Below are 24,308 nucleotides of genomic sequence, written 5' to 3'. Positions count from 1 at the left end.
AGAAATGTTAAAAATGAAGGCAAAATTAAAAACATATGGCCAAAATATGCCATCAGGAATACCCATGCAACCGCATTCGCTGAGGAAGAATATGGCCAACATAGATATAAAAGAAAGTGTCAAAACTCTACAAAAGCTCTCAAATAATTCCCCCATACCACTATCATGGGCCTAGCATTTCCTCTTTTTGAACTCACACACCTATAGAACATCACAGTGTGCTCCCTCCAGTCATAGGTGATGCATGGGGGGAAATGTGAGGTCAAGTGCTCCCCACAGATTACTGCCTGATCTGCTGGGCGGGAAGGAGAGGGCTCTGTCCTTCTCCCGTTGCGCCTCTCCTGGCATGCTCAGCCCCTGTCCCTGGCAACTGGGCCTGGACAGGGAGCAGAAGGGACGGAACCAGCCACTTTTCACACCACCTGCTCTGAGGCACTACTCTGTGCAGAGAGAGCCTGGCTGGAGAGGCAGTGGCCTGCCCTGCCTCCTCTGCTCTCCACTGGGCCCAGCTGCCAGGGAGTCGGGGACAGGGGCCACGCAAGCTGGAAATTACTGGGATGGACAAGGGGCTCTGGCTGGCTTGGCTCCTGTTCCCAGCAGCCAGTCCCACATGGGGAGCAGAGGGAGCAGGACAGGCCACCACCTCCCCAGCCAAGCTCTCTCTCAGGCAGCTGCCACGCTGCACAGACCAGCAACCCAGAGTGGCCAGCTTCAGCCGTGTGAGAAGCAGCTCCCTCCTACTCCCCACCTGGGCCCCGCTGCCAGGGAGAGAGGCCAAGCGTGGGCACAGTGGGAGAAGGACCGAGCCCCTCCCACAGGTAGCTCACTGGGGCAGGGAAAGTGAGGCAGAGCCGGGCTGGGCACAGGTCAGGGAAGTTGCTGGGCATAGGAGACATATGGGGCAATCACATGTCCTCCCCTTTACATTGTGCCCCCCACAGTATCAGGAGGCATGAATCGTCTATGCATGGTTGTGTGGGAACTTGCAACTGAGACTGTCCACTATCGAGTTTTGTGTGCCCAAATGGTAGGCCACTGATAATTTTGTGGGAGAGGCACGACAAGTTACATAACTTTAGTGCTTCTGCACAGAGGGAGGGTGACCTGGCTCCTTCCTGTCGATTTATGTAATACTTACATGCTATGTTATCTGTTAGGATTCTGGTGTGTTTTCCTTTGATCAGCTGGAGGAAATGGGTGCAGGAATTCCTGACTGCCCTGAGCTCGAGGAGGTTGACGTGGAGAGAGATCGCTGTGGACGACCACTTACATTGTGTTGTAAGGTCATTTAGATGTGTGCCAGTTCCTTTCAATGATATATTGGTGGTGAGAAGTAACGATAGGGAAGTTTGCAAAAAGGGGCTTTTTCCTTCAGTCCAGGGAGTTCCTGACCTTGGTGGGCAGAGATAGTGATTTGTCTAGTCTGTCTCTGTTTGGTCTATAGACCGAGCTGAACCACATCTAGAGACATTGCATGTGAAGCCTGGCATGAAGTACCACTGCTGTGCCAGCTGCATATGTCCCAAGAGTTGGCGGCAGTGTCTGGCTGATATCTGAGCGTGGGTTTGTACTGTGTATATGACCATGGTCAGGGAGAGGAACCAGTGCTGCGGTAGGAGTGCTTTGACCTGTAATGAGTTGAGGTCGGCCCCAATGAATTCCTGGCACTGTGCTGGGATAGGTTGATTTCTGGGCATTGATCTGTAGGCCCAGTTCTGTGAACAAGTCTGTTATGGTTTTGGTTACCCAGTGAGCCTCATTGAAGGAATGGGCTCTGAGGAGGCAATTGTCCATGCTGGGGTAGATCATGATCCCTGGGAGCGAAGGTGAGCAGCCACTACTGAGAGGACTTTGGAGAATACCGTTGCAGCCAATGATAGTCCGAAGGGGAGTACTCTGTACTGGTAGTGGTCTTGTCCCAGAGTAAGTCTGAGGAATTTCTCTGGGACTGTAGGATTGAATATGGAAATACATGTCCTGAAGGTTAAAGGCCATAAACCAGTCTCCCTGTTCCAATGCTGGAATGATCATTGCTAGAGTGACCATCTTGAATTTTTTAGTTTTGACAAACTTGTTGAGTGCTCCCTTCCTCTTGGGTATTAGGAAATAGCAAGAGTAAAAACCTTTGCATCACAGATGTTGAGGAACATGGCTCCTAATTGGAGGAGGCGATCTCTTTCTTGTCATAGTAAACTCTCGTGAGAAGGGTCCCTGAAGAAAAATGGGGAAGGATGTTGTGGAGAGGGAGGTGAAGTGGATGAAATACCTGGTGTGAATGATTTCCAAGACAGTCTAATGTTATACATTCCCAGGAGCTGCAGAACGTGGCAAGATGGTAGTCAAATGAGTTAGATAGATTGGTCAGCTGTAGAGGTTCAGGGGAGTGGTCTTCAACATCATGACTAACACATCAAAATTGGTGTTTGGATGTGGACAGTTGTGACATGGAGGGTTGTGAACCTGATGATTTGCACCTAGAGAACTTAGATTTCTTTCTTTGAAGTTCGTAAAAGAGTTGAGTCGGCTATTGAGAGGTACGTGATTTTTGTTGGGGCTGTGGACTAAATTTCCTCATTTGTCCAGGCATATAGATCCCTAATGAGCAGAGAGTGGCCCTGAAATCTTTGAGAGTATGAAGGGACAGGTCAGTCTTCTCTGAAAACAACTTAGTGCCTTAAAAGTGAAGGTCTTCAACAATCATCTGCAGTTCTTTAGGGAAGCCCAAAAGGTGTAACCATTACACATCTCGCTTAACCACCACTGTGGAGATGGACCGGGATGCCATATCGGCTGCATTAAGGGCTGACTAGAACGTTGTTTTGGCTACTAGCTGTCCTTCCTGGATGATAGCTCAGAACTGGTCACACTGACTCTAGGAGCTGATCAATAAAGCTGCCGAGTTTTGAATAGCTCACATAGCCATACTTCACCGTTAAGGCTTGATAATTTGCAATTTGAAATTGCAGTGTGGCTGAGGAGTAGGCTTTCCTCCTGAACAGGTCCAAGCATTTCCAGTCCCTGTCATAGGAGGAGAATTTCATTTGGTGCTGAGGGCCCAGGGAATTTACCACGTCTACGACGATGGAGTTGGAAGGGATGGGAAAGAAATTCCGTTTCCCTAGTTAGGACATAATACTTATCAGCCCAATTACAAGTAGCCGTCACTGAAGCTGGGGTCTACCATATAATTTTTACACAGTCCAGGGGAGCATCATTGATGGGGAGAGCTATTCTGGAGGACAAGGAAGAGTGCAGGATGTCAAGGAGTTTGTGATGAGTGTCCTAGACTTCCTTCAAGGGTATCTGCAGTGTGTCTGCAACTCTTTTTGCCAAGTCCTAGAAGAGCCGGAAGTCACCAGCTAGGAATGGTGGTGGGTGCACGATTACTTCATCTGGGGAAGAGGAAAAGATGTTTGTCCTTGGAGTGACCGCTTTCTCAAGTCTGCCCTCCTGTCCCCTGCAATCTCTTCTGGAGGTTCTGGACACCAAAGCTGAGGGAGAATGTCTCGGGGGCTCAGAGGTGAGGCTGGAAGTTAGAGAAGTGTGGGGGCAATATGCTGGCCACAGATCCCAGTATGGCCCTTGGGGCAATGGAATAGAACCCAGTTGTGGCACCCAAAGTTGGCCATACTGTGGTGGTGGGGGGGCCAACTGAGGGTATACCCAAGGAGCTTCTTGATAGCAGGTACAATAGGGAGCATGGAAGGAGTAATGGGAAACGACTTCCTCAGGCTCACTGTCTGATTTTCCAAAAGAGAGAGAAGGAGCATGGCAGGGGAATGGAGAAGTCTCCCATACTCAGAGAGGACTTGGTACCAAAGTCCCCAGTGCTGAGATGAGGAGACTCTGGTATGTCAGCTACCCTGAGGACTCTTGAGTCCCAGAATTCCGGTGGTACTAACTGACCAGTGCCACTGGTAGTACGGAGGGAATCGGGGATCTCACCTGCACCCATTGCTCCAGTGCTGGATAGGCCATCGATGACATAAGAACAGCCATACTAGGTCAGACCAAATGTCCATCTAGCCCAATATCCTTTCTTCCAACAGTGGCCAATGCCAGATGCCCAGAGGGAATGAACAGAACAGATAATCATCAAGGAATCCATCCCCTGTTGCCCATTCCCAGCTTCTGGCAAACAGAGGCTAGAGACACCATTCCTGCCCATCATGGCTAATAGCCATTGATGGTCCTATCCCCCATGAACTTACCAAGATCTTTTTTGAACCCTGTTATAGTGTTGGCCTTCACAACATCCTCTGGCAAGCAGTTCCACAGGTTGACTGTGCATTGTGTGGAAAAAAATACTTCCTTTAGTTTGTTTTAAACCTTCTGCCTATTAATTTTATTTGGTGACCCCTAGTTCTTGTGTCATGAGAGGGAGTAAATAACACTTCCTTATTTACTTTCTCCACATCCAGTCATGATTGTATAGCCCTCTATCATATCCCCCCTTAGTCATCTCTTTTTCCAAACTGAAAAGACCATGTCTTATTAATTGGAATAGCTTCCATATGACGAGCATACTCCTAATCATTTATGTTGCCCTTTTCTGAACCTTTTCCAATTCCAATATGTCTCTATTGAGACGGGGCGACCACATCTGCATGCAGTATTCAAGATGTGGGCTTACCATGGATTTATATAGAGGCAATATGACATTTTCTGTCATATTATCTATTCCTTTCTTAATGATTCCTAACAATCCATTTGCTTTTTTGACTACCTCGGCATACTGAGTGGATTTTTTCAGAGAACTATCCACAATGACTCCAAGATCTCTTTCTTGAGTGGTAACAGCCAATTTAGACTCCATCATTTTACATGTATAGTTGGGATTATGTTTTCCAATGTGCATTATTTTGTATTTATCAACATTGAATTTCATCTGCCATTTTGTTTCCCAGTCACCCAGTTTTGAGAGATCCTTTTGTAGCTCTTCGCAGTCTGCCTGGGACTTAACGATCTTGTGTAGTTTTGTATCATGAGCAAATTTTGCCACCTCACTGTTTACCCCTTTTTCCAGATCATTTATGAATATGTTGAATAGGACTGGACCCAGTACAAACACCTGGGGGGCACCACTATTTACCGCTCTCCATTCGGAAAACTGATCATTTATTCCTACCCTTTGTTTCCTATCTTTTAACGAAATACCAGTCCATGAGAGCACTTTCCCCCTTATCCCATGACAGCTTCCTTTGCTTAAGAGCCTTTGGTGAGGGACCTTGTCAAAGGCTTTCTGAAAATCTAAGTACACTATATCATGCTTGTTGACCCCCTCAAAGAATTCTAGTAGATTGGTGAGGCATGATTTCCCTTTACAAAAACCATGTTGACTGTTCCCCAACAAATTATGTTCGTCTATGTGTCTGACAATTTTCTTCTTTACTATTGTTTCAATCAGTTTTGCCTGGTACAGAAATCAGGCTTACCGGCCTGTAATTTCCAGGATCACCTCTGGAGCCCTTTTAAAAAATTGGCGTCACATTAGCTACCCTCCAGTCATTTGGTACAGAAGCTGATTTAAATGATAGGTTTCAAATTACAGTTAGTAGTGCTGCAATTTCGTATTTGAGTTCCTTCAGAACTCTTGGGTCAATACCATCTGGTCCTGGTGACTTATTATTTTTAGTTTATCAATTTGTTCCAAAACCTCCTCTAATAACACCTCAATCTGGGACAGTTCCTCAGATTTGTCACCTAAAAAGAATGGCTCAGGTTTGGGAATTTCACTCACATCCTTAGCCGTGAAGACCGATGCAAAGAATTTACTCAGTTTCTCCCCAATGGCCTTATCACCCTTGAGTACTCCTTTAGCATCTTGATTGTCCAGTGGCCCCATTGGTTGTTTAGGAGACTTCCTGCTTCTGATATACTTACAATTTTTTTTGCTCTTACTTTTTGAGTCTTTGGCTAGCTGTTCTTCAAATTCTTTTTTTGCCTTCCCAATTATATTTTTTCACTTCATTTGCCAGAGTTTATGCTCCTGTCTATTGTTCTCACTAGGATTTAACTTCCACTTTTTAAAGGATGCCTTTTTGTCTCTCACTGCTTCTTGGGCACAGATGACAGTACTGAAAGTACAATGAGTACTGGTAGCATCTTCTTTATTGGAGTGCTCTCCACTCCCATCTTTGCCTATCGGTACCATTGGCTTGGTGCTTGTGCCCATCAGGTCCTTAGGCACTTCAATGGTACCTGCTGCATCAGATCTTTGTGAGCCATGGGAACCAGGCTTGGAGCATCTCGCTGACAACAGTACTGAAGATACCGAATGTGCCTGAGATCTTTTGTGGCTAACTTGGGGCTCACACTTTGGACTCACCACTCTCTTTTTTGATGACTTACGAGAGGGGTCCTCTGCTTATTTATTTTGCCCACAGTCCTTGGATGTTGAGGGCTGTGGGGAAGATTCATGTTTTCTGGGTGACTCCTAGTGAGGATCCAGGGAAGGCTGTAGAGCTGCCTCCATGAAGATGATCTTCTCTCAACTCCGTGTCCTTTTGAGACCTGGGTCTGAGTTGTTAGCAGAGACCACATTTCTGGGGAATGTGGCCTTCCCCGATGCAACCTATGCAGCGAGAGTGTTTGGCTGCTACAGGGACCGCCTTTTTGCAAGAATGGCACTTCTTGAAGCCTAATGAACCGGGACACCCTTTTGGGGCAAGGGTCCCCAACAAAAAGGGGAAAAATAAAGGTGTTTTTTTAAAAGAGAAATAAAAGAAGAAAGAGGCTACAACTAAGACCAAAGAGACTAACTAAGTAACAAAAATGTTAAAGCTAAGTATCACAAACAGACTGCTAATGGCTCCAGGACTGAGGGGGCTTAGACCATGTGTACTGGTTAGCCTCATGGCGGGGCATAAGGAGGGATAGCACATGTGTGGACCTAATGGATACTGCTACAGAAATTCTCCAATCAGCAGCACAGGGACGCGAGGACACCTACAGTGGAGCACCCATAGGGATGCTACTCAAAGAACCACTAGCCCCTTCCTCCAAAGCCCTTGTGTACGTCACCTCCCCAAGATATCATACATTATGTTCCACCAATATAGGAAGCAAGAGAACAAACATTTCTACCACATTCAGTTCATCTGCCCCTACACATTATCATCAAGCCTGGAAAGTGCATTTTCATGCTATTATTTTTTCTTCAAGAAAAGATGATGATGGTCTGATTCTAAGATGTCAGTGTAAGTGATTTTTTTGTTTTGTCTTGTACTCTAAATAACGGCCATTTTTCATGAAGCTATGCAATAGCAATGCTGCCACTAAGGGTTTTTATTATTTGGTGGATACGGTGGCTGTTTTTTATGAAGACAAGATCACAAATCACACATTTTTTAAATTGTAAAGACAGGATCTTTGGTTATCCCTAGGTAAAGAAGATTTTCTCCTTGTAACAGCTGAAGTAATTTATCCCTATGCTCTACATAGTGCTTAGTATTTGTTTTTATGTACAGTCTAAAATTATTAATTTTGTTTTCCACGTTCCAACCGCTGAAGATCTATAATCAATCTGTCCAGTGAGTGGAAAAACTGTACTTTGCTTTCCTAACAAAAATCAGCATACAATGAATGCTGTCTGGCCTGAGTTTAGCTGTTTTTTGTTTTTGTTTTTTAATCCCTACTTTATTTATAGAGCTCCAAAAAATAGGTTGATCAGTATGTAAGGCACATTAATTTGATATCACCCCTTTTTTACATACAAGTTTCATTGTTAAATGCCTTTTTCTTATTATATTTTTTATTCTGTCTCCTTTTAATCTTTCTTTCCACATTACCTTGTTTAAGTGTACACAATACTTAATGGACATTTGTGCCATTTGGGTCAGATCTCTAATGTACTGCATAATAAATGTAAAGAATTCTATGAAGGCAACATTAAAGTTACAGAGTTAAAATAAAAGGTGTCAGAAAATGCAAATATTAATGGCCCAGCATCAAGGTTAACTCAGCCATGCTGTACATGTGTAGTACTTTGTGTTCCTGTTTTTCTGGGAAAATAAATAGTTTATTAGATGCCTCTTTATGTTATAAGATATACACCATGAAACACAGTAGCAGCAGCTTGGCAGAGTTAACATGATGTGCCATACTAAGACAGAATTTCTGGAAAACTATAGCTTAGTTTGCAAGATCTTTGGGATAGGGACTGTCTTTTTGTTATGTGTTCATACTAGGGTGACCAAATAGCAAATGTGAAAAGTTGGGATGGGGATGGGAGATAATAGGCACCTATATAAGAAAAAGACCTGAATATCGGGACTGTCCCTATAAAATCAGGACATCTGGTCAACCTAGTTCATACTGTGCCTAGCACAAAGGATCCCTGATCCTTGAGTGGGGCCAGAAGCACTACCACAATACGAAGACAAATATGTTTCTATCACTGTGATGGGGTGTTCACCCCACACAGGTTCTGGAAGAGTTAGAAGGTAAAGTGGGCCAATTAACTGCCCAAACTGCACCTGGAGGAAGAGCCAGGGAGCAGGAAATTGATTGGAACAGGCTCAGCTGGGCAGAAAGAGGCAGGACCTATAAGCCAGGAAGTTGGCAACAGAAGAGGTGGGAAGGAAGGATTCTTCAGACACTCCATGTGAGAAGGGAGGTGTGTCTGGGGCTAGAGGCAAGTAGCCTATAATCACTCCCTGGGAGGATGGAGTGGGGCATGGCAAGCCCAGAATAGGGGGAGAGCCAGAGGGGTAGGCAAGGCTCAGGGGAAAAGCAGCAAAGTATGGGGTAAGTCAAACCTTGGCAGTTGATGACAGGGTACCTGAGCTGGGACCCACAGTACAGGACAGGCCCAGATCCCCCTACCAGCCAATGACCAAGTGGCACCAGCGGGGTAGCGAGCAGAAGGCTGTCTGAGGACTTCGAAACCCCAGAAGTGGGGAACATGTCTTGTGACCCAGCTGGTACACTGAATCACGTAGAGGGAGCTGCAGTTCCTGGAGTGAGAGGGGTCTTCAGAGCGAGACGACGTGACAGCTGGCCCCTGCTAATCCCCAGGACTGCCAGGAGGAGGGGCCATTAGCAGTGAGTGAACCCCATGACAATCACCCATTTATAACCACACACATGAAAACTGGTTAAGCAACAACCAGGATGCAGAAGCCCTCTTCCCTATCAATTGACTGGTGAAGTTAAACAGGGAGAATTTGTATTGTGATGCCATATGGGACATCTGAACAAGGCCAAATTAGGCTTTGCTAAAAAAAATTAACAGATGTCTCCTAAACATCCTCAAAAGTCATTATTAAATCCTTCAGAGCTTCAGAATGAAACCAAATTTTGAAAAAAGTTTTGGACATTTTCAGCAGTTGACATCAGTGAAGCTACACCAATTTACACCAGCTGAGGATCAGCCTTTTACATTTCAAATGTCAGTTGTTGCATCAGTACAAGAAAAAAAAGAGTGGCATTAATTCTTTTAACATGTGAAATGTGTATTTTTTCCCCCTATCTTCACAAGGTCAAAAATGGCTTGAGGGATTTTGATCAAACCTGTCAGAAAAAATCATCTTTGCAATTATATGGTAAAAATAAGAATGTAAGCAATTTTTTAGTAATAGTGTGCTGTGACACTTTTGTATTTTTGTCAGCAATTAGTTTTTAAGTAAGGTGAATCCTGGGGGTACACAAAAGAAATCAGACTCCTGAAAGGGGTACAATAGTCCAGAAAGATTGAGAACTACCGCTACGGATATTATAGCGCTCAGTACTGTTATACAGCTGATCATGGCAACTGGTTTCCAAGCTTCTGAAAAGGTAGCAATCAGTTCACTACAAAGTTGAATTTCAAATAACCAAGAGAACAGGCATACTCTTTGTCATGTTCTCCCACAACAGGCAATCTCCATCTGATCACATGGCCTACAAGAACCAAAAGAGAGGAGTTTCACCTAAAACACAGAAATACTTCAAAAAATTATTAGTCTTCAAACTTGTGGAGGCAAGAGAAGGAAAGAGCACCCGCACAGATAGGTATATGACTGAAGGAGAAGATAATTCATCTTCTTTAGACAGCTGACAAGATCATGCAAAAATCAGAGGGAGAAATCAAGAAGACAAGTAGGACTGGCTAGCGCCCATTTGGAAAGATGAAAGACTTCATGGAGAATAATCTTCCTCATAGCCTGAAGAAGAAAAGTTTACTGCTTCTCATAATATATGACTTGTATCTCCTCAAGAGACACTTCCACAAAAAAGGAGAAATGAATTACCATTACCCAAAGAATTCAACAAGCAATATTGGCAACATTCTCACAGCTTCAGAAATGGAAGCAATGGATTGGATAGTAAATTCCTGGATTACAATGAGTTCAAATAAATGTATCATGAGAAGAACCTTTAATAGATTACCAAAAAATGGTCTCTAAAAAATGTATCGGACAAAGGTCAGATGGTATTTAGTCAAGAGCTGATATAATCTGTGGGATAAAGACAGAATGCTCTGGATGCGTCAGAATCAGTGAGATTTCAGTAAACAATTAGCCTCTTCTCATTCAAATCCTTCCTTGAGATTATGCTGCAGCATAGAAGTGAGTTGATAATAGCCATTAGCATTTTAAAATATGCTTTTAATTGAGCAATCCCTAAAAGCACAGATCTAAACTGAATAGCCACATAATCATCCCTTGTTCTCCCTACTCTTTTACCCTCAACTCAACATGTCACATATACGATGGTAAGATCTCCTGAGCAGGAAATGATTCTCTCTCATTTTTTCTGTAAGCTACCTGGGACACTTTTCATAAAAATAATAAATAACAGTAGAATTAACGCAATAATCATACTGCTGTCAACAGTGAAGACAAACACAAAACATATAGAAAACCTATAAGCTAGGATGCAGTTTGATCTACTGAAGAGTTTAGGATTGGGAAGTCAGACAGCCCTTGCTTTCCCACTGACTAATTCACTCCCTCACCTTTGGAAAGTCATTTTCTCTCTGTGCCTCACTTTGCCAATCTGTAAATTAGGGGCTTAATACTTACCCACTTTACAGCACTTAAAGAGCTATGGATGAAAAGTATTGAATGCTGTTATTACAGAATTTATTTACATTATGCAGTAATATGGAAAGAAACCTTTTTAGCCCATAAAGATGACTACATTTCATAACTAGAATTAGTGCTGGAGAATACTGAAGCACATAAAAATCATCTCTAATTTTTTAGGCTCTGAGAAGAGTTGCTAAAATTAAGTCAGAATGATTAAACATTTCAATTATACTGAATGTGACTAGAGACCTCTGTTGCAAATATTTAAAGAACATTTGGTCCAAACATTATAGCTATATTATAGATGAACCAGTTGTAACTCCATAGTTAAGATGTCACTGAAAAATGCATTTCAGTGGAGACTTATTCCCTAGAATTTATTTAAAAAACCCAAAACATTATCTCCCCAGACTGTCACCTGATTAAAAGGATCCAGATTGAATTTCTGTTGAAGTTTTAAGTGATTCTGTTGAATTTGTTAAACATTAGAAGCATTATACCAAGAGTGTCATAAATATCTGCCTAAAGTTGGGCTCCAATGCTGATATTTTCAAAGTAGTTTAGAGATTTGAATGCCTATTCATTTTAATGGGGACTGGGTGTTTAAATCTCAAGTGGCTTTGCAAAGCTCTGCCTTAAATCCTTATCTAGGCAACTAAACCAAAGGCTTGGTTTTTACAACAGACTGAGTACCCAGCAGCTCTCATTACACTTCAATGTGAACTTCTAGGTGCTTAGAACTTTTGGAAATCAGGCCACTGATTTAGAGCCTATGTATGGATTTAAGAGCCTAACTTTAGGTTCCTATTTATTGAAAATTTTGACATTAAAAAATTACCTGGCCCAGATTCTCTCACCCTGTTCAGGCCACGTTGCAGCAGTCAGGTTGAGCAAAGTTTCAGAATCCAGCAGTAGCAGGCCAGCTGAGAACTCACCAGCACAAGGAAGATATCAGCTAGCATAAAGGGGAATAAGTGGCCCCTACACAAACTGCTGCCTTGCACTCTGAAGCGGGAAGGGGGGGGGGTCAGAACACTGTACAGCTATGCCAATTATGAACAGGCATAAATAAGTGCATCCTGTAAACTGCTTTAATTTATGCCAAAGGACAGGGGTTGGCACAAATGCCCCATGAGAATCAGGGAAACAAACTTACTCTTTTCAGAGTGGTAGCCGTGTTAGTCTGTATCAGCAAAAACAACGAGGAGTCCTTATGGCACCTTAGAGACTCACAAATTTATTTGGGCATAAGCTTCCATAGGCTAAAACCCACTTCATCAGAGATGTGGAGTAAAAAATACAGTAAGCAGTATATACATTACAGCACATGGAAAGATGGGAGTTGCCTTACCAAGTGGGGGGTCAGTGCTAACAAAGCCAATTCAATTAAGGTGGAAGTGGCCTATTCTCAACAATTGACAAGAAGGGGTGAATATCAAGAGAGGGAAAATTACTTTTGTAGTGCCTACGAGGCCAATGCAATCAAGCTGGACGTCACCCATTTCCAACAGCTGACAAGAAGGTGGGAATATCAGCCAAGGGAAAATTACTTTTTGTAGTGACCCTTCCACTCCCAGTCTTTATTCAGGCCTAATTTGATGGTGCCCAGTTTGCAATTTAATTCCAGTTCTGCAGTTTCTCACTGAAGTCTGTTTTTGAAGAATTGCCACTTTTACGTCTGTTATTGAGTGTCCAGGGAGATTGAAGTGCTCTCCGACTGGTTTTTGAATGTTACAATTCTTGAAGTCTGATTTGTGTCCATTTATTCTTTTGCGTAGAGACTGTCTGGTTTGACCAATGTACACAGCAGAGGGGCATTGTTGGCACATGATGGCATAAATCACATTGGTAGATGTGCAGGTGAATGAGTCCCTGACAGTGTGGCTGATGTGGTTAGGTCCTACGATGGTGTCCCTTGAACAGATATGCAGACAGAGTTGGCAACGGGGTTGTTGAAAGGACTGGTTCCTGGGTTAATGTTTTTGTTGTGTGGTGTGTAGTTGCTGGTGAGTATTTGCTTCAGGTTCGGGGGGCTGTCTATAAGCAAGGACTGGCCTCTCTCCCAAGGTCTGTGAGAGTGAGGGATCATCCTTCAGGATAGGTTCTAGATCCTTGATGATGCACTGGAGAGGTTTTAGTTGGGGGCTGCAGGTGACGGCTAGTGGCGTTCTGTTACTTTCTTTGTTGGACCTTTTCCTGTAGTAGATGACTTCTGGGTACCCTTCTGGCTCTGTCAATCTGTTTCTTCACTTCACCAAGTGGGTATTATAGTTTTAAGAATGCTTGATAGAGATTCTGTAGGTGTTTGTCTCTGTCTGAGGGACTGGAGCAAATGTGGTTGTATCTTAGAGCTTGGCTGTAGACAATGGATCATGTGATGTGGTCTGGATGAAAGCTAGAGGCATGTAGGTAAGCGTATAGCGGTCAGTAGGTTTCTGGTATAGGGTGGTGTTTATGTGACCATCACTTATTTGCACTATAGTGTCCAGGAAGTGGATCTCTTGTGTGGATTGGTTCAGGCTGAAGTTGATGGTGGGGTGGAAATTGTTGAAATCCTGGTACAATTCCTCAAGGGCCTCCTTCCCATGGGTCCAGATGATGAAGATGTCATCAATGTAGTGCAAGTAGAGTAAGGTCATGCTGCCCCCATCCCCATCCTCTATTCTAAGCATATTTAGGTGAACAGGGCCAAAGACCATTTGGGGAGGTCATTCCACTGGGAGGGAATGGGCAAGGATGTTTCTACCTACGTCCGGTCTTCTGAGGTGTGCCAAAGAGTGGGAAAACCTCAAGACCAGGTCAAAGCCCCTCTCCAGCCACTCCCCATCATTGAAGTTCCATTTCAGCGAGTAGCTGTGGATATTCTGGGTCCTTTTCCAGGGTTTAGCAACTGTAGGAAGGGGATTGTCAAGGTTCCTTCCCCACTCTGAACTCTAGGGTACAGATGTGGGGACCTGCATGAAAAACCCCCTAAGCTTATTTTTACCAGCTTAGGTTAAAACTTCCCCAAGGTACAAACTATTTTACCTTTTGCCCTTGGACTTTATTGCTGCCACCACCAAGTGTCTAACAAATATATAACAGGGAAAGAGCCCGCTTGGAAACGTCTTTCCACCCCAAAAATCCTCCCAAACCCTACACCCCCGTTCCTGGGGAAGGCTTGATAAAAATCCTCATCAATTTGCATAGGTGAACACAGACCCAAACCCTTGGATCTTAAGAACAATGAAAAAGCAATCAGGTTCTTAAAAGAAGAATTTTAATTAAAGAAAAAGTAAAAGAATCACCTCTGTAAAATCAGGATGGCAAATACCTTACAAGGTAATCAGATTCAAAACAAAGAGAATCCCTCTAGGCAAAACCTTAAGTTACAAAAAGACACAAAAACAGGAATATACATTCCATTCAGCACAACTTATTTTATCAGCCATTTAAACAAAACAGAATCTAACGCATATCTAACTAGATTGCTTACTAACTCTTTACAGGAGTTCTGACCTGCATTCCTGCTCTGGTCCTGGCAAAAGCAGCACACAGACAGAGACGACCCTTTGTTCCCCCCGCCCCCTCCAGCTTTGAAAGTATCTTGTCTCCTCATTGGTCATTTTGGTCAGGTGCCAGCGAGGTTATCTTAGCTTCTTAACCCTCTACAGGTGAAAGGGTTTTTTCCTCTGGCCAGGAGGGATTTAAAGGTGGTTAGCCTTCCCTTTATATTTATGACAGGGATCAAGACATTCATGGCTACTTGGGATGTGGGGTTACCCAGAAATGTTTCGTTGGCAAGAAGGAGGCATGGAGAGCTTTATCTTTCAAGTGCATGGATCAAGTATGCCCCCGGAGGCTAGGAGCTGCAGGGCCCCCCCCACGGCTCAGAGCTCCGGGGCTGGCAGCTGCAGGAGGCCACACCACCTGCAGCAGCTGAGAGCTCTGAGACCCCTACTGGCTGACAGCTCCAGCCCCACGGTCCCAGAGCTGAAGCAGAAAATGTCACGGAGGTCTCTGGAAGTCACGGATTCTGTGACTTCTGTGACATAATCATAGCCTTAACCATAGTATATGGATGTCATTATAATATGAGTACCTCAATTCATAAATCCTCCCTTCTTGCATACTTCCAGGGTAGACACTTCATTGTTGGTAGTATGCTCTGGTTTTGTTTTGTAAATTAAGTGTTTTGAAGGCATTCCTCTAAGAGATTTTTAAGCAGTTTTAAGTTTTAATAAAAATTAAATGGTACAAAACTCTTTTATTTAAGCCTAAATTGCCAATATTAGCAAAATACTGGGACCTTTGGGCTCATGAGTAAGAACCTTATTAAATGTCCATTTAGACAACAGGAGCCTTTTCACTGATTTCAGCAGGCCCTGGATCAGGCCCTAAAAGCAGACATATAAACAGTAAGGACTGAATCAGTAACCAGTACATCACAAGTCTAAGGGCCAAATTCGTCCCTGGTGCAACAGCACAGAAATCAATGGACTTCCACCAAGGATGATTCTCCCTGTGTTTATCCAAACTGATCTCCTTTGTTCCCATTTTAAAGGGATATTGCTAATTGTTTATTCTTAGTTATTACAAACTATCTGAACTATCTCAGGTAATTTGGAAGCAAATAAACCAGTTATTTTGCAGAAATAAAAGTATTTTGTAGTCACAACAATTACTACTTCACACAGGTGGTATCCAAGCTGACAGTAAGCAAACTGCAGTGCTTACAACAGTGGCTTTTATAGAAGCAGTTTAGCTTTAGATATAGAATGTGTGTGTCCTAAGTGTTCATGGGGATTGTCGAAGTAACTCATAATTAAAGCGTATTTGTACCTTTTTTAGATCCAGAAATAAAAATCTACTTGTAATAATGCTCCTGTTATCCCCTACAACCAAATTCTTTGTAAGTCACAGGTGTCAATTTTTCATTTTCAAAATCTAGTCTCTTATTTTTCTCTCTCAGACATAACACTGAGGCCTTTTTCACTATGCTAGGCCACGACTGCATCCCTCTGTTTAATCCAGTTCCTCTGCAAACAATGAAGTCTCAGGCAGTTTTAATTGACTCAGAGATGTTACACTTCAATTTCCCATATGTGCCACTAACCCCTCAACTGTCTCCTTCATTAAATGTCAATCTTCCTGTGAGAATGCTCCTTCCTTTTGTTGTTGTTGGTAGTGCTGTTTTCTAAACTGAATGGTGGATGGGCACAGTTCAGGGGTGGGGGATTCTTACCTGCTGCTTTGGCAACATCTGCAGTTGTAATATTTTGGACATTTGGGTGCACTTTGAAGGTCACAGCTGGTCCCAGCATGCTACAAAAAGATTTTAAAAATATGAGATTTGTAACAAAGAAATACAATGTAACACTTCTTATCAAAAACAAAACTTAAAAAAAGAGATGAATTTAAGGAACACTATTAAGGCACCATTTATTTCTTTCCCTTTTAGTTCATTAAACACATTTGCAACATCCATGTAAACCTTTATATGTGTTTTGTTTTAATGTATGTCTGAAAGAACATTACAGATATTAATTGAGCCTCATGACACCCACCATAAAGGTACTGTACCTGTTACAAAGATGGGCAAATTAAGGCACAGAAAACAAGTGATTTGCTCAAATACCACACAGAGCATCAATGACACTCAGAATCTCCAGGATTAAATCACATGTCATTTCTGATTCTGCCAGCCTTAGCTAAAAGTAGCTTACGTCACAAGTAGCCCCATTAAAATCAATGGATGTCTAGAAAACCTGCCTTATAGTGAGAGACAAAAGAAGCTCAACAAAGAGAAGGTGAAGAGATTATTTGATCTGGGTCTACTATTACCTTCATAAGGAAAAGCTTTCTGACAGTAGAGGGCTCTTTAATCTACCAAAGGTGTTGTGACGTCCAACTGCTGAAAGCTGAAGCTAGACAAATTCAGACTAGAAAGATGGTGCACTTTTTTTAAAGAATGTGAGTACTTAACCACTGGAACCACTTTTCTAGGGATGTGCTGGATTCTCCATCACTTGACATCTTTAAGTCAAGATTGGATAGCTCTAAAAACATCTGCTCTAGCTCAACTACAGTTATAAGCCTGCTGCAGTAACCATTTGGTGAAACTCTATGGCCTGTGTTACGCAGGCAGTCAGACTAACTGACCACCATGGCCCTTTCTGGCCTTAAAAGTCTATGAATCCATGAGCAGCTTGCAGAGTACAGTACTAATCAGCATGATAACGAATGGTAAAATCATGTCTATACTGTTTGCCAAAACAAATGCCTCAGTGTATTTTGTTTTAAAGAAAAGTAAATCAACATCAATAGTTCCATACTCAGAAGCACCCCAATAATACCAAATGTATGTGCATGTATGGTGAAGGGGATGAAATTAGAATTAAAACAGATTTCAGTTACAGGCTTCTTGGATTATTATAAAGAGTGCATAAAAATCAGATTGTATATATTTTTCATACATTTTCAAATACACTGACAGTTCCCTTTTAAAAACTCACCAGGTAATAGAATGCTTTAGAAGTAACAGTGTACTGTTGCCGTAGAGCTCAGTACAAGGCTGAATAGCTATGACATTTAGCACCATGATAAAAGTTAATCCATACAGTAAATGATATTTGATCTACTTGTTGTGGCAGAATATACCCCTGTGTTCACACCCAACACACTATTATAATAATGTTTGTACAAAGTCTTCCTTGTGAGATAACATTTAAAAACTCATAATTAGCTGATTAGTAATATCATAGGAAAATGCATGTAGCAGCATTATATGTGAAGTTATAAACATAAACTGAAATCATGACTAAAAGTATGTTTTCTAGATAAATCTGGGGAGTGGCCAAACCAGTTCCTCAGAGACAAAGGAGACAAAACTGAAGCCTCAGCCAGGTGTAAGCAAGGCTGATGGACCATTACCTGCTTAGTGACCATTCTTTGTCAGGAAAGGGGGTAAGGGGGAAAATCTACATCTTAGCAAAGAAACAGCATGGAATTTCCTTCCACACAGACTGCCCGTCACCTTGCTCCCAGCTGGAAATCCTTCTCACAGGTTGCAGGGGATGGGGGTTGGGGGGAGGGAACACGAGGACAACTATAAAAAAAAGGGACAAACACCCCCCACCCATCCCCGTCTCACCCTGCCCATCACATTTATTGCACCTAAAAGAGACAAAGGAAGCAGCCACTGACTCTGGTGGATGGGTCCTGACCTAAAGAGTTTGTTCAGTAAGACTGCTGAAAGCATGTGGTGAGAACTTTGCTTAGAATCTAATGTAGTTTGTTAAGTTAGGCACCAGTAAGCATTTTATATTCATTTTTCTTGTAACCATTTCTAACTTTCATGCCTCATTACTTGTACTCACTTAAAATCTCTCTTTTTGTTGTTAATAAACTTGTTTTATTGTTTTATCTAATCCAGTATGTTGAAGTTGAAGTGTCTGGGCAACTCCATTTGGGGTAACAAGTTGTGTGCATATTATTCCCTTAAAAGAATAATGGACTTAATATGTTTGCACTGTCTAGGAGAGGGCTGGTTAGTACAGGACATATGGTGGTGGGAAGAGGAGGGGAATCTGCGACTGTATCAGGGTCACCCTGTGGTAATCTTTAAGGCTAGTAAGAGTGAAGGTGTGGCTGGTTGGCTGTAGCACACAGAGAGAGAGAGAGGGAGAGAGAACTGGGAGTGACTTACATGCTGGAGACTGTTTGTGAGCATTCCACATTGGAGGCTACAGCAGCAAGGCACTGCAAATGACATCCCAGGTTACAGGCAGGGATGGCACGCCTACCCTTTGGTCGGGAGTGTACCCCGGTATGGTCACATTGGTTATCATAAATCACATAATCTTTGGGAACAGTTATATTTGTACTGTAAATTATGAATAACAATGCATTAATGGTAAAGTACATTACTGGAATCATATAAAATGTGCTTTGACTTTTTATGTGAGATGCATGTGAAAGCTGAAAAGTTGCTATGTAACAGAAAATACACTGGGAAATGTTCTCTATTACAGGACTGGAAATGTAGCATTAAAGTGCACTTTTGCTAAAGTAATAGTACTTAGCATTTATATAATAGTATTTTTCATTATGAGAGCAGCTAACTAAGTAATTTTCTACACCCCTATGAGGTAATGCATTTAAATATCCCCGTTTTACAGAGGAAAAAACTGTGGCAGTATGGTTTAAGACTGCCTACAGGTCACAAAGGAAACTGAATTAAGAGTCAAGATTAGAACTCAGGAACACATTGCTTCCAATCCTATGCTCAAACCATTAGATCATGCCTCACTAACTAGCTATATATGTAACTAGCTATTGCATTTGTATAATGTCTATCATTGCATTATCTGAGCCCTCTCACTAAAGAAACCAAGAAAGCCTATAAAAACCCAGTCAAAAAGCTAGTTGTTCTATTTCACTTTTGGAAATATACTGTGACAGAGTCGGGCCAGATGGCTACAGGAAAGTGATAGAAGGCAGATATATTAGCCCCAGGTTAAGTAGGTCCCTTTTCCCTGGGTAAGGTAACAGGGAAGGTTTTTTTGTTTGTTTTTTTTTAATTGAAACAGAAAAAAAAATTTATTGTGACAATTACAAGAATTATCAAGAACCAAATCAAAGTATGCAACAAAACAACGCAAACAGAAGGTATAACACAGCAGCTTTCAGGAGGGAGAAGTGTTCAGGCTAGCCTGGGCTCAGAGCGGGGGGCTTGGTCTTCCACCCTCCTGAGTTACCTGGTGGCCTAGAGCGGGGGGGCTTCCTCGACACTCGTGGTCTTCCACCCCCTCGAGTTACCTAGTGCCGCGCCCAATGTCACCGATTATCCCCCCCCTGAGAGTGCCCGGCAAGATGGGCACGGCTGCGGGGTGGGCAGTTTGGGGGTGGGGGGGTAGACACCCACGTATTATAGGGCCCTCCTAGCAAAGGGTTACACGGAGGGAACCGGATGGGGTCACCGAGCAGAGAACCCCGGACAGCGCCCACCGCTCTTCAAAGGTGTCAAGGGAGTCGGTGGACGCCGCCCAGAGGAACTCCGCCCGGATACGTGAATGTACTGAGGATAGGAAAAAGGCCCTACAATCGCAGGACGTTTCATGGGCCAACCTCCTCTCTCTGGTTTTATAAATGGCTATTTTTGCCAAAGCTAGGAGGAGGTTAACCAGGAGATCCCGCGACTTTGTGGGGCCGTGGATGGGGAGTGTATAGATAAAGAGGTGGGGAGAAAAATGAAGCCAAAAGCGCAACAGAATATTTGTGAGGAGCCGAAAAAGGGGCTGCAATCTGGCACACTCTAAATAGACGTGCGCCAGGGTTTCCCTCACATTTCAAAAAGGGCAAGTATCCGGGATGGAAGTAAACAGTGTCAAAAACACTCCCGTGCTCACAGCTCCGTGAAGGAGCCGCCAACTGATGTCTCCGACGGGCCTCGGGACCAAGGTGGAATACAAGCTGGCCCATCGAGGTTGCTCACCCTCCAAAGGTGGCAGGAGGTCCCGCCACTTTGTGTCGGGGCGGGACACCAGGGTGTGGGCGTGAAGGGTGTGAAGCGTGAGTGTATACAAATATTTCCGTGATGCAAGTTGAAAACTGACCGGTTGCAGTTCATGCAGCCGGCTCGCAGTGAAAGGGTGAGGGGTTTGTCAGGATCGGCAGGGTAGGGGCCCAATGGAAAGGTCCGGCGGGCCCGGGGTAGAGGATGGGCGTGGTACGCCCTCGCGCAAGGCTCGGTTGACATAAGCCCGAGCAGCGGGGGTCAAGGCGGCCTTAACCTCCTGAAGTACGCGCCGGGGAGTACGGGGGCTGGAGAGCCCCATGCGCCGAGCGAGCGTCAGGGGATCCAGCCAGTCTCTCCGGTCATAGTCCAGGAGGTCTCCGACCTTCGTGACTTCCGCCAAGACCAACCTCTGGCGCACCGAGCGGGACTCCGCCACCTGCACACGGAGTTGGGGGTTGTGTAGCAGGGGCTCCGTGAGGAGATCTGCTCCCGCGGTGGCCGCCACGGACCTGGTCGTTAGAAACAGTTTCCAGGTCCGGAGGAGGTCCTGGTAGAAGACCGGCAGCCCGGAGAGGTCTCGCGGAAAACCTCTCGAACAAAGGTAAAAGAGCTGCCGGTCGTATCGGAACCCCTGGAAGCGGCGCAGGAAGGCGTGCGCCAGTATGCTCCACGTTGAACTACCTGCACTGTAAAGGAGCCTCTGCAGGGCCTGGAGGCAGAAAACGCGGACCTGAGTGTACAGACACTTCAGGCCCTGTCCTCCTTCCTTCGGGGTAAATGAAGAACTCCAACAGGGGCCCAGTGCATTCCCGACCAAAAGAACTCTAGAATCAATCTCCGGAGGTGGGTCAGGAAACCCGGGGCTGGGGCCAGGGTGTTGAGCCGGTACCAGAGCGTGGACAGGACTAGTTGGTTAAGCACCAGTGCTCTCCCTCGGAGGGAGAGACATCGGAGTAGCCCTGTCCATTTCCGGATCCGCTCTATCACCCCGCCCTCCACATTTTGCCAGTTCTCCGGCGGGGAAGGGTGCGTGGCGGAAAGGTAAACGCCGAGATAGAGCAGAGGACCCGCGCTCCACCGGATGGTCTGAAGCGTGGGTGGGAGGGAGCTTACCCGCCGCCAGTCCCCCACCGCCAAGCCAGAGCTCTTGACCCAGTTGACTCAGGCGGAGGAGGCTGCCGAATAGATGGCTTGGCATGCCTCCACTCGCGCCAGGTCGCCCGGGTCCTGGACCACGAGAAGTACGTCATCGGCGTACGCCGACAGGACCAGCCACAGCTCCGGCTCCCGCAGCACCAACCCTGTCAACCTCCTGCGGAGGAGACAGAGGAAAGGCTCGATCACAAGAGCGTACAGCTGGCCCGAGAGGGGGCACCCCTGTCGCACTCCTCGCCCGAAGCTGACCGGTTCGGTCAGGGTCCAGTTGAGCCTAACCAAACACTCCGCGGAGGCATACAGCACCCGGAGAAAACTCACAAACTGAGGTCCGAATCCAAACGCCTGCAGAGTGCTCAGGAGGTACCCATGGTCTACTCTATCGAACGCCTTCTCCTGATCAAGGGACAGGAGGGCGAACGACAGACCATCTCTCCGCCCGAGTTCCAAAAGGTCTCGGACTAGAAATAGGTTGTCAAAAATGCTGCGACCTGGGACAGTATAGGTCTGGTCTGGGTGGATCACGTCCGCCATCACGGACCCTAGCCGCAGCGAAATTGCTTTCGCTACGATTTTGTAATCCGTGCTAAGGAGTGAGACGGGACGCCAGTTTCGTAAATCGCGGAGGTCCCCCTTCTTCGGCAGCAAGGCGAGCACCGCTCGCCTGCACGACAGAGGGAGGATCCCGCCCTGCAAGGACTCAGCCCAGACAGTGACTAGGTCTGGGCCGAGGATGTCCCAGAACGCGCGGTAAAACTCCACGGTCAGCCCGTCCATGCCCGGAGATTTATTGGTGGGCATGCGGTGGAGGGCTTCCGAGAACTCGGCCAGGGTGAGAGGCAGCTCTAGCCGCTCTCGGTCGCCCACGCTGACCGTGGGGAGGTCCTCCCAGAGCACCCCGCAGGCGCCAGGATCGGTCGGATCCGGGGAGAAAAGGCTTGTGTAGAAGTCGCGGGCTCTCCCACACATCTCCTCCGGATCCGTGAGGGGGGTGCCGTCTTCTGCTAGAAGGCAGGTGACGTGCTTCTTGGCCCCCCTCGTTTTTTCCAGGGCATAGAAGAAGCGGGAGCCGCGGTCCATCTCCCGAAGGAGGCGGATGCGGGACCGGACGAAGGCACCTCGGGCCCGGTGGTCCTCGAGGGCCCGAAGCTCCTCCCGCTTCTCCCGGCACGCTCCGCAGAGGGACGGGTCCTCGGGGTCGGCGGCCAGGCGCCTCTCCAGCTCCAAGACCTCCCGTTCCAACTGCTCTATCGCCGCATTTCTCCGTCGGCTGGTGCCCCGAGTGTAGTCACGGCAGAAGAGCTTGGCGCGGACCTTCCCTAAATCCCACCATCGCCGCACCGAGGGAAAGGCACGCCAGTGCTCTCGCCAGGCGAGCCAAAACTCCCGGAAGGACGTCACGAAGCTCTCGTCCTCCAACAGGCTATTATTAAAGTGCCAATAGGCCGGCCCCGGTCTCTCTGCATGGAGGGAGACCGTTATAGTAACTAAATGATGGTCGGAAAAAGGGGCCGGCCGAATGGTAGAAAAGTGGGCCTGTGAAAGATGGAAACGGGATAAATAAATACGGTCCAACCGAGAGTGGTGTGACCGATTGGCCTCCACCCGGACAAAAGTGAACGTGGAGGTGTCATCTGGGTGATGGTCACGCCAGACGTCCACTAGGGAGTAATATTCAACTATTCCCCGAAGAATATTCGCGGCAGCCGGGCTCGGCTCGGCGCCTGAGCGGTCCTGTTCCTCGAGGGTGGTGTTAAAGTCTCCTCCCAGGACCAGGCACTCGTGCGAATCTAGGGTGCCGAGAAAGTCGGACACCCGCTGGTAAAATTGTGGCCGCTTTGGGCTCATTTGTGGGGCATAAATATTAACAAGATTTACCACGAGCCCCTCCATACGGACTCGAAGGTGCAGCAGGTGGCCCAGCATGACCTCAGTGACCCCTAGCACCTCGGGCCGTAGGGTGGAGGAGAACAGGGTCGCCACTCCAGCTTGCCAAGTCGTGAAGTGGCTAAAGTAGACCCCGTCCCCCCACTCCAGCCGCCACCTGTCCTCAAAGGTCGGGTCCGTATGGGTCTCCTGCAGGAAAACTACAGAGTACCCTCCTTCCCGAAGGTAAGAGAGCACCTGGGACCTGCGGAGAGCCATCCTACAGCCCCTGGTATTCAAGGTTGCAATAAGAGTAGGCATCATGCGGAGGGCTGGTGGGGTGGAGGTTTCTCGGTGGCGGGGGTGTTTGTGGCCCCCGGCGGGTTGCGCACCAACCCGTGACCCATCTCATAGATGAGTAGATCGTTTTGGAAGTTGCGGGCCTGCTCGTAGGCTGCAGCACCGCGCCTGCCTTGCCCTTTGCCCTCCTTTATAAGGGCCCTTGTGGTCCGAAAAAGTTGCTCAAAGTCCCCCCAGAGCTGAAGAGCTAGCTGTACCTTACTGCGGGCACCACGGGTGTGTTCTAAGAACTTCCGTAGTGCATGCCGCAGCTCATGGGGGGATGGGGTTACGGTTCCCGGGGTATTCCCCGGTGGGACTCTTAATACAGCCTCGAGGTCCGCTAAGGCGGGTAGGCAGGGTGCGGACCACCGACGGGGGGTCTGACAGGCTGGGGTTATGAAATCCATTTCATGCCTTGAGGTGGAAGGGAATGG

General features: G+C 45.8%; 1 protein-coding gene across 3 annotated transcripts in view; it reads right to left on the bottom strand.

Annotated features, from left to right (window-relative positions):
- PTPRN2 (protein tyrosine phosphatase receptor type N2) overlaps positions 1-24,308 on the bottom strand; it is a 1,019,026-nt gene that overhangs the window by 496,733 nt on the left and 497,985 nt on the right. For all 3 annotated transcript variants that reach the window (XM_074946270.1, XM_074946267.1, XM_074946269.1), the window contains one exon: positions 16,237-16,316. In XM_074946270.1, coding sequence (XP_074802371.1) covers positions 16,237-16,316 — 80 coding nt within the window. The remainder of the gene's footprint in view (positions 1-16,236; positions 16,317-24,308) is intronic.

This window comes from Natator depressus, chromosome 2 (assembly GCF_965152275.1).
Source record: "Natator depressus isolate rNatDep1 chromosome 2, rNatDep2.hap1, whole genome shotgun sequence".
NCBI lineage: Eukaryota > Metazoa > Chordata > Testudines > Cheloniidae > Natator > Natator depressus.
This window is presented reverse-complemented; position numbering and strand designations above follow the sequence as displayed.